The 11,639-nt window shown below is 36.7% G+C and overlaps 2 protein-coding genes across 2 annotated transcripts; both read left to right on the plus strand.

Moving 5' to 3' along the window:
• The first annotated feature begins 3,035 nt into the window (after positions 1-3,035).
• On the plus strand, positions 3,036-3,995 carry LOC100769855 (taste receptor type 2 member 123-like). The gene has a single exon (XM_027429985.1). The coding sequence runs from the start codon at positions 3,036-3,038 to the stop codon at positions 3,993-3,995; it is 960 nt and encodes a 319-aa protein (XP_027285786.1).
• Positions 3,996-10,033: 6,038 nt separating this feature from the next.
• Positions 10,034-10,984, plus strand: LOC100769568 (taste receptor type 2 member 116-like). The gene has a single exon (XM_027429984.1). The coding sequence runs from the start codon at positions 10,034-10,036 to the stop codon at positions 10,982-10,984; it is 951 nt and encodes a 316-aa protein (XP_027285785.1).
• Positions 10,985-11,639: the final 655 nt, after the last annotated feature.

Genomic DNA, 11,639 nt, shown 5'->3' on the forward strand with positions numbered 1-11,639 from the left:
GCAAGTTTGTGATGTAATTTTAGTGCATTCATCATAATAATTTGATACACAGGCAGTAGAGACAAAAAATTATTAGCTTTGCAGGACATTGCCATCTCCTAGTTTTCAGTGTTGGCCACTAAGTAGAAATGAGTTGATTCTTACTGGGATTTCCCAGGGCTCAACTAATCAATTTCTAAGCAGTTTTGAAGATCTTACTGCTTAACGTCCTGCCATACATTTTCTTTACCAGGTGCATAGATACATAGTCTCTCACAGGGCAATAAGATGATTACCCACCTATGTCTAACTTATCATTCCATGTATTTAGACATATACATATTTATGAATGCATTTGTACTGTAAAACGTTGTATATTTACTTTAGCTGTATAAGGGACATTTAAAAGCATCATTACTGAAAACCCAGAATAATAAATCACCTCTTTCTCTTTGATTATAATGATTTTTATATAGAAGCTTTGTCAAAGAATATATGTAACAATACATCAATAGGCAGATGATTATGATTTTTAGAAACAAAGTTCAACATACAGAAAAAATTATGTATGATTCACAACATTACTTATATTTGGTATAATATGTATATAAAACTTGTCAAGAATGACAGAACTAACACAAAACTAGTGGATGACTTTAATTCTTTATAAAATGCTGCTTTTGAAATGGATAAATGCATTGCTCTTCTGAAATACTGACTTACCTTGTCTTATTTTTGGACTTACAGGATATCACCCTTGGAGCCATTTTCACCTTGTTTGGAAAAGACTGTTCTTACCCAGCACCTGCAGTTCAAGTGCAATCTAAGGAGTTTCCATCCAGGGTGAAAGGTGATATAGTGTTCCTTCAGGACCAGTTCCTGGGGGCTTAGTGCAAAAGACTTTGCTTAGCTCAGCCTCTTTTCTAAAAGCCCAGGATGTTCTGCCATCAGCATCCCCTCCACTCAGTTATGCCCTATGCTTGCATTTGCATTTTTCTTCTCGAAGCATATCCTTATTACCTAGAGGAGGCAAGAGAGAAGAGACATTGGATATTTGTGTAAATGTCCCTGTAAGGTTATGCATTGCAGGCTAGGCCACTAATCTGAAGTGTTATAGGAAGTGGTGGAATCTTTAAGAAGTAGGAGGGGCTTAGGAGTAGGAAGTTAAGTCATTGGAGGTGTCCCTTCACAGGGGATATTAGGTCTACAGCTCCACTTTGTTCTCTCACTCTCTACTTTGTTGCCTCATGACAGGAGCAGTTCTGCTCCATTACTGCCTTAACACAGAATGCAAAGCAGTGGAGAAAATGATTATGAGCTGAAACCTTGGACTGTGAGTCAAAAATTCCATCCTCTTAAATAAATTAACTCAGGTGTTGTTCATTATTGACTGAGAGTTAACAGGGGAACTTCCCATCTTTTTGCTGATGGTATGTTCATTTCCATTTTTATGTTTTCCTTAAAACTTGCCCATTCTGGCCTGATTTCATTCTCAATATGTCTCTCCCCTAAATGTAGCATATTTGTCAGTTTTTAAAAATAACTTATAGGACTTTTTTGCATCATTCATTTTTAGTAGACTATAGGAAGTTAGTCTTTCACAATGAATTCTCTAGGTTTACTGGAGAATATAAGAGAATTATTGACTTGTTGTTGTATGCTAGAATATGACATATTATTTTCTTTATTTTAATAACTCCTTAAATAAGGATGACTGTACCATGATTTTTACTTTCATCTTTCTCAGGATGTGTATCATGTTTAATCTGCCTTGGTGACAAAAGTGATGGTTACAGAGTAGATGGTAGCAGTAGATGAGTAATGGTAGAAAGAAAGCTTCCGGTCTTTGGTGCTAATAAAGGAATCAACCTACTGAACAGGAAGAGGTAAGACGAAGGAGGATTTTTTTTTCAATTCAAAGGAACTCATATATGTTAATGACAGTTCCAGGGACAATGTAAAAATACCACATTCTTACACATGGGGAATATTCCTAAGATTTCTGAATATCTGCATTGAATATTGTGTAATGGTAATTTGGAATTCTGTGTAAAAATATAAAAAAAAAATCTATGAGGGAATGTGCGCTATATGGAAACATTTATAATCCCTGATACTTTGAGGTTGAGGCACGAGGATCCCAAGTTCAAGTCCTATCTGGACTAAAGAGTGACTTAAGATCACTCAGCAACTATTTGAGACATTCTCAGAATAAAATGTAAAAAGGATGCTAGGGATACAGCTTGTCAGTAAAAACAATCACAGGCATGAGTAAGGTTCTACCTTTAGTTATTAGTTCTGTAACAAGTGAAATAAATGCAGTAAAAAAACTGTCATATTTCTAAGCTTGAGGTGGTTGAATCTGTGAGACCTTTTATTAAAATGGAAACAGAAGGGAGATGGTTTCAATAAATATGTGCTTATGCATGTATAGGTGCTTGTCCATATGTACTTATGTAAAGTGAAAAAACTAGTATAATCTCTGTGACATGAGCATAGCAAAATAATTTTTAAAGAGTTTTGAGACAATTTGGGTACTATGTATAAATATTTTTGACCAATGTGTACATAACTTGCATATGTGTATACATAATGACATTTCTGTTCATTTATTTAACTATATCTTTATAAATCATCATCTTAGGGAGTACCATATACCTATTAACAATTTTAAATTTCCTATACAGATTATAATTTTTAATATTACTCAGAACTCATGTTGCATGATTAAAATACGTAGATAAGGAAAAGAGTAAATAATGCAAATAAATATGCCCTTGTTTGTAGGTTAGCTGATGAGAATTCACCATTTCACTCAACTACAGAGAGCTCCAAACTGCTGGATATAAAGTATGCAGTTGCTGGATGAAGCATATCTGGGGTCTTTGTGAAGAAAAACAAGATAACCTTGAAGAAATTATGAATCAAGACCTGGAAAATTTAGATATTTTCTAGTCAGAATTGTGTACATGAAATCAAAAAATTTCAATAACCATTATACATAGCTATTTAAATACAGCAGTGATATTACAAATCAAAGCATATTCTCACTGACAATGAACAATAGCGTGTCATTTATTTTTGCAATCACCTTATTTATAGAAGTAGTAACAGGAACCTTAGGAAATGGATTCATAGCGCTGGTGAACATCACAGACTGGGTTAAGAGAGGAAAGATCTCTTCAGTGGACCAGATCCTCACTGCTCTGGCCTTTTCCAGACTCAGTTTGGTGTGGTCTGTGCTTATTTGTATATTGGCATTCAAATTGTGCCCACATTTATTTATGAATTCAGAAATGCTTATAGTGACTGAAGTTACCTGGATAGTGAATAACCATTTCAGCATCTGGCTTGCCACATGCCTCAGTGTCTTTTATTTTCTCAAGGTAGCAAATTTTTCTAACTCTTTATTTCTTTACCTAAAGTGGAGGGTTAAAAAAGTGATGTTAGTGACACTAGTAGTATCTCTGGTCATTTTGATTTTAAACATTGTAGTTACACTGGAAAGTACTCATTTATGGATTGATTCATCTGCAGAAATTATGTTTGATAGTTTGAGGAATTTGACACAATTTCCCAGAGCTCTCTTAGTCACCAACTCATCCCATGTTTTCTTACCCACAAACTCAATGTTCATGTTCATACCCTTCACTGTGTCCCTTGTAGCTTTTCTCCTGCTCATCTTTTCCCTGTGCAAGCATCTTAGGAAGATGCAGGTCAATGCCAAACAACCCAGAGACGCTGGTACTATGGCCCACATGAAAGCCTTGAAAATTGGGTTCTCCTTCCTAATCGTATATGCAATATATTTACTTTTTATTGTCATAGAAGTTTTGAGCTTTGGATTGGTGGAAGATGTAATGATTATTATATTTGACTACTCTTCTAGATTAGCTTTCCCTACAAGCCACTCATTTGTCTTGATTCTGGGAAATAGTAAGCTGAGACGAGCCACTCTTTCTGTGTTGTGGTGGCTGAGATGCCAGTTTAAAGATACCAACACCTTGGGTTACTAATGAGTTACAGGGCTCATTATGCATCTTCTAGATGATGAACAATCAGTTCATAGAAACAAGTGATCTGCTAGGGGAAATGGGGAAAGTTGGACTTCTTGGGGAGGTGGTAAATCCAGAAGAATGTTTGAGGAAGGTAAAGGGGAATAGCAGTATATAAGTGCTCTCATAGGGAAATGGGAAAAGGGAGCTCTTCAGGGAATGAGGAGAGATATAAATATAGGAAAAGGAGTTAGATATGTAAAATAACCACCCACAGGACTGAAAACATCACAAGGAATCATGCCATTAACTATTTATCTAAGAAAACCTATAATTTAGAAAATAAAAATACAGACATCCATGTGCACACACAGATGAGTAGTTTTAATGAACTTTTCTCATTAGGGAAAAGACTTCCTAACAAAAACCCCAAAACCAGCTATGAAAATCTTTCTTTTGAATTGCTGGCCATGGTAGTCTAAGAGACTCCTGAATCATACAGCCTGTTGTTGCCTTTGGTCACCACCAGAGGAAGAAGATAAGTCCCTGTTGCTGAAGATACCATGCACTTTAGAACATGACCCAAGACTCCAGAGCTAACACTGACCTGTAACCCTCATCCCTGAGGAGTAGTTTTCAGGGACCAGAAGCCACTGTGCAAGATTGCAAAAGATGGAGGTAACCAACAGTCCTATCCAGCTATGACACCTATGAAACACATCAATGACCTGCATTGCATAATAACCCACTGGGTCTAGTAGTGGTACACATGTCTTGGCTGTAACCAACAGCTCTCTATTTGGACTTAAGAGCCTCTCAACAAGAGAGATACCATGTCTGGTTCTAGAAGCCTAGATAACTATTCATCAGCTGACTGCTAATGAAACCATGGTTATTGGAGGAGAATCTACAACAACCAATTTACCCAATCAGCATAACTCCTAACAACAATCTATGATCATTCCTCCTGTCCTTATATACACAGAGAAATATAGTCTTCACTCCTCATCAAGAAATTTTTTTTTTGCAACAGATGGAGATCACTATAGAAAAACACAAAAATCAAAATGCTGAGTTGTGAAGCCCAGTTCCAATGGATGCATCTAGAAAACACTACCATATCCAAGCCCTAGGGAATAATATGGAAGAGGGGACAAAAATCGTAAGAGACAGAAGATCAGGGACTTTTCTTTGAGATTATGTCTCCTACTAATAACATCAGACGCTATACCAACGAATTCTCAGGAACATGACCACCTAAATGTCACCTGAACAAGGAGGACACAATGAACATGCCAAACTGGATAAGGAAAAGTCCACAAAGTCTCAACCCTACACAGAGAACAACAGGCACTGAGTAAAGTTGGGAAGAGGAGAGGTATTCCTCCCCAAGGGAGAGCAAACCAATTGATTTTCTAGTATGAAATGGTCATTCCTGAAAACATACATACAAGTAACATTATATGGACTCAACAGACAACGTTTGTGAATATATATGTATATACAAATGCATGCAACATGCACTAACAGCTGTTGAAAAAGAAGCCACAAATATGAATGGAGTGTAGGGGGTATATATGAGATTTTAGAGGAGGAAAAGGAATTGAGAAATATTGTAATTAAAATACAATCTCAAAGCCAAAAGAAGAAAAAAGGAGATTAAAATCATATTGTAAAAATCTATGTAATCTGAATCAGTCACATCAAAAAGCAGAGAGATTTGTGGGGGAAAATTCAGTTGAACTTTTTATCATGTATAAAGAAACACAAAAATAAAGTGCAGAAAATAATTTGACTGAAAATAAATAATTTGATATATATAAACCCAGTATTTTTGTATTATGAGTTATTGGACATAATGTTTGCAAATAAATGTTTGGGATAAGAAGTAAATACATTACACCCTTAGCAAATACAGTTATCTATTTCAACACATCAGGATATTCCATACAGAATGTGGTCTATAACAACAGCCAAATTTTAAATATGAAATAGTAATGAAACTAATTTTATGGTTGGTGGTCACAGTGTGAGGAACTGTATTTAAAGGCCACAGTATTAGTAAGGTTGAGGGCAACTGTTCTAGTGTCAATCAAGATACCTGTAGTGGAGTGGGTGAAAAAGGTTGGGGAGCCAGAATGACTAACTCTGATGAAAACCGGGTCAGAGTCATCCTTCTAGTAGGGCATATTACTATTCTCATTATCTTTGCCAGAAACCTTGCTATCATTGTATTCTTCTGCTTCCTCCACTGCATAGGTACCAGGACAAGGTTAGCTGAACTCCATGATGGCCATGGAATATTTATGTTATGCTTGGAAAAAACAAGCATCTGTGCGTGTGCATGCATGTGTGCGTGCATGTGTGCGCGCATGCGCGCGTGCGCGCGCGCGCGCACACACACACACACACACACACACACACACACACTACAGCAGTCTATTATTAAAATATAGAAGCTGTGACAAAAGTATTATATTAGTAATGAGAAATAAATTAAGACTTGAAAATTCAAATATTCTGAATACATATGAAAGTGGTTTAAAAATATACAGATTGAGAATATGTTGTGTATTTATTTGTTTGTCTTGGGTTTTAGAGACAGAAGTCTCTTAGCATAGCCTTGGTTGGCCTGGAACTTACTATGCAGAGTAGGTTCGCTGTAAACGCATAGGAATTTTGCTGCCTCTGCCTGCCAGGTGCTGGAATTAAAGATGTGTATTGTTTGTCTGGCTGTGACTATCATTTTAATAATCTATCTATATTACTATCTTAGAATTAACAATTGCTGAACTTATTCATTATTATTAGGTAAATGTGATATGTCACTTTTATACATAAATTAAAATGCATTTCTTTTTGTGATTATTATTATATTGTTTTCCCCTTCTTTTTTCCTCTTATATACTCCTCTTTGCTCTCTTTCAAATTCATAGGTCTCCATTTGGTTAATTGTTGTTACATATGTTTGCATGTACATGGATGTGTGCATTTGCAGGTGTATATGTTTATAACCTGCACAGTCTTTATGATATTATTTGTTTATATGTCATCAGGGTTTACCATTTGATATTTGATAATGAAGTGGTGTGTTCCCCCTGGAGAAGACTATTTCTCCAACTTTTATCATTCCTTAGGTGTCTTCAGTTTTTTGGGCATGAGGCCTTGTGTGATTTTACCCACTCATGTGAGCATGACTAATGGTGTTTTCCTTGCTCAAATCTTGTCTAGGCAGCCAAGTTGAGAAGACTTTGTGGGTATAGCTCCTGATGTTCCTAGGAGACACAATCTCACAGTAAGCACACTGTTTCTCCTGCTCTTGCAGTCTTTCTACCCACTTTCCTATAATGATCCCTGAAATACAGGTACTGGAGTATTTTGTAGAAGTATGAGTTGGGACTGAGCTTCACAACTGCGCATTTTAATTGGTTGTGGTTTTCTATAATGGTCTCTGTCTGTTGCAATAAGAATTTTCCTTGATGAGGGGCAGGGACTTACCTAATTGTTTGTCAGAAATAAAAGATAAGTTCATGAAATTGGTAAAAATTGTTACCATAATTAGATTCAGATGTTGAGATACAGAAAGGAAAACAAGGTTATAAAGTATCTATGTAATGTTAAATGTTCAGTAAAAGAGAATTATATATATTTTAGTATATATTTGTTTAATTATTTGTATTAAAACATTCTTCAAGTTGCAGAGTGTATCCTTGGAATAGAATTTCTCTCCCAGTACCATTAATTCATTTCTTTACTCAATTAGTAAATATAAATGCATTTTAAATATCTTTTACGTGTGTTTTTGTAAATTTTGGAATCTATGAAATGAAAAATCAGTCTGTAATATGGTATATGAGAGGACATTTGTTTGTAGCTATAATCTATATTCTACACAACATTTTAATGTTCACATACATGTAGTTTTTTCATGTAAAGAATCTTTATTAAATCTTCTAGCTTTTACCTGTAGTTCAATTATAAATCACTAATTTGGGGGTCTTCGTGATAAGCAATACATCATAAGTCTTACAATGATTTTGAATCAGGTACCACTTCTGCCACTTGGGTTACAATGATAGTGAATGTCTGGGTCACTTTTCAGGGTATTGAAAGCTGATTTTGATGAAAACACTGGTTCTTCACTGAGGCCTCTGACATGACTCACAATCTGGGTACTGTAACACTGACTACTGGTGGTGAGGGAAAGTAGAAATATCTGACACATACATATATAGAAAAGCTGGGGTCTGATGAGGGTGTGTGCATTTTGATAAGGAGACAATTACTACCCTTCTACATGGAATGTCAGCAAGTTCATTAAGTACCACACATGGGAAGGGTTATCTAGTCTTGGTAGGAGGTCTATGTAGGTGAGCAGTCTTAGGCTGTAAACATCCAGGAGGAGGTAGCGGCAGTTGCTACATCTGTACTCAATAGTCATGTTGAGACTCCCAAGGAAACTATTGCCATCCAACTGAGCCTTACTGGGGGAAAGCTTTTCTGCTCCTTTGAGGCCAAGGCATTGGAATACTTGGCCTGACATTCACTCACTAGGGCTTCTTCTGCTCCCTATACATGTGCAGATGTCCACAAGTGACTGGAGAACAGTACAAAGGCTTGCCACATTTGGAGATCACAGCAAGCAATGGTTGGCTTTATCATTTGAACACTAACCTTTGGTATAGTTGATATATGAAACTTCTGCATGAATAATTGAATAAGAAATGCACCATGTAAACACACCTACATACAACACTGACTTGTGCATGGCTAAAGACACTTCTCTCTGAGGAAATGCAAATTGTCTCTTACAGGAGCTGCTATTTATGGGGAAGCTAAATGTAGGATTTCCAGTTCATAATCAAAGGTGGAGTGATGGGTTCCTGCAGAGCCTTCAGTGCACAGAGGAATAACTATCATACATGTTTTTATGCCATCTTGTTATTTACTGTTTATATTGCGTCATTGGACCTTTGCTTATATCTTAGCTATCAAAGAGGAAGGACTCACTAATGTTATTTGTCTCACATTTTGTGAGGCTATGTATCTTCATGTACCTTGATGCTTTTGGTTTTTGACAACTCAACAGATGTTGGCACAATAGACAGAAAATGAATAAAATTATACATCTTTGGTGTCTATGGAAAAATGTTTTCCTTCAAGGAGAAGGAATATTCCTGTGTATATAGACTCATTAACCTTAGTAATTTCTTCCTGGTACTACAGGGATATTCACATATATGTTCACATGCATTCATACACCACTCTAATTTTACAAAAATGTTTGCAATTAATGTTCCATGATTGACATTTTCTAACATTGTTATAGACAGCACCACCTTAAAATCTGTCAGAGTGCTATGCAGGAGCTACATGAACCATAAATGCTGCACAGGAGAAAAAAATTATGTTAACAAAAATGGGCATTGGATTCAAATGTGTATGAATATTGGCATGAGCATACCTTTGTATAAAATCAAATGACGAATACATATTTTATACATACTGAACTTTTGACAAATGATTTTCATAAGGTTATTTGATTGTGGACAGTTTGCTAGAAGTGATTTGCATTCAGTGACAGATCTGGAAGCTAGTGATTGAAGCTTTTTAAAGATAAGTGGTGCTAAGGAATTACTAGGCACAAGTTCCCATTTTTGCTGCCTTGTATGCAGGATAGAATTTTTATGCAATTTACCTAATAATCATTACCAGATTAATATATAACAGAAAATGAGAAACATGATGCAAATAAATATACAGACACATGGCAGATCAGTGTCTCCTTGATCAAAATTTGCACTGTCGGTAGGCTGCTGTGTGTAAGGCACACCACATCTGGATGGAGCTCAGGAAAGCTGCCTGGGAAAATACACGGCTTTTATGATGGAAAGTGTGAAGTCATTAGCAAGGTTTAATGGCTCATTTGCTCTTATATTTGGAAGTTGTTTAAGAGAATGTGCTATGGGGTTTTGAGAACTGAATATGCACAGCATTTTAGGAGTATGTGCTAACAAATCTTAAGCAGTGACAAGAGAAATTGGAACAGTCACTAGAAGATGAGCGGTGCCCTGAAGATCACATTTACAGTCATTCTGAGTGTGGAATTTATAATTGGCAACTTTGGGAATGGACTCATAGCAGTGGTGAACATTCTGGCCTTGGGCAAGAGAAGAAAGATCTCTTCAGTGGATCAGATCCTCACCGCTCTGGCCATCTCTAGAATTGGGCTGCTGTGGTTAGTATTACTAAATTGGTGGCTGTCTGTGCTTTATCCAGGGAGATGGATCAATGAAAGAATGGTTGGGATAATACACAGTCTCTGGACAACATTCAACCAGTTAAGCCTCTGGTTAGCTACAAGCCTCAGCATCTTTTGCTGTTTCAAGATAGCCAATTTTTCCAACACCATTTTTCTCTATTTTAAGGTCAGAGTTAAAAAAGTGGTGACAGTGACATTGTTTGTGTCTTTGTTTCACTTGTGTTTAAACATTATAGTTATTAATGCACCTGAGGATATTTCAGTCACTGAGTACAAGGTAAATATGTCTTACAGCTTGAGTTTGAATGACACAGAGATTTCCATTCTATGGTTTTTATTTGCCAACACCATGTTCGCGTTCATACCCTTTGTTGTTACCCTGGTCACTTTTCTCCTGCTCATCTTCTCATTGTGGAAGCATCTGAGGAAGATGCAGCACAGTGCCCAAGGATGCCGAGATGCCAGCACCACGGCCCACATCAGAGCCTTGCAGACAGTGATTGCCTCTCTCCTCCTGTATGTGCTTTTCTTTTCATCTCTTGTTGCTTACCTTTGGGGGTCTCTGCTTCTGAAGAAAAAGGTGATGCTTTTGTTCACACAGGCTGCAAGAATTGCTTTTCCTGCAGTGCACCCCTGTGTTCTGATTCTGGGAAATACTAAGTTGAGGAAGGCTTTTCTCTCCATTCTGCTGTGGCTGAGGTGCAGGCACAAAGAAGGGGACCTTGGGGTGCAGAGAGCCAGGGCTTAATTGTGCGATCATCTTGCATACCTTAGAGGAACATTAGATCACAAGATATTCATGTATTTAAATGTTTTCAGTTTCTGAATTGTATAAAAACGTGTGCTAGCTTTTCAACCTGCAAAGGAGTGTTTTGAATAAATGCTACCTAAGCGTGGTACAGTCTTTGTAAAACATTTTAACATGTATGGTAGTGTCTAGATACTAAAATTGTATGAATGTAGATCACTTGAATGCAAGAAATTATTACAACAAGCCTTAATTTTATACCTGTTAATTCCCTTTTAACATCTCAGACAAATAAATCTAAATATAGGATATGTATTTATACATGTTCCCTAAAGGAGAACTTTATAATTTTACATACTGTTCTGGTTAGTTATTTGTCAACTTGTCAGAAGCTTGTATCATCTGAGAAGACAACATTTCAACTGGAAAAATACTTCCATCAAATTGGGCAGTAGGCAAGTCTGTGGAATATTTTCTTAATTGATGGCTGATATTGATAGTCCCAATTGATTATGGGCAGTACCGCCCCTGGGTCGATGGTTCTGGGTTGTATAAATAAGCAAGCTGAGCAAGCCATAGAGAACAAGACAGTAAGCTGAAATCTTCCATGACCTTTGCATCAGATTCTGCCTCCAGGTTGCTACCTATATTTCCT

The sequence above is a fragment of the Cricetulus griseus genome, chromosome 8 (genome assembly GCF_003668045.3).
Source record: "Cricetulus griseus strain 17A/GY chromosome 8, alternate assembly CriGri-PICRH-1.0, whole genome shotgun sequence".
Lineage (NCBI taxonomy): Eukaryota > Metazoa > Chordata > Mammalia > Rodentia > Cricetidae > Cricetulus > Cricetulus griseus.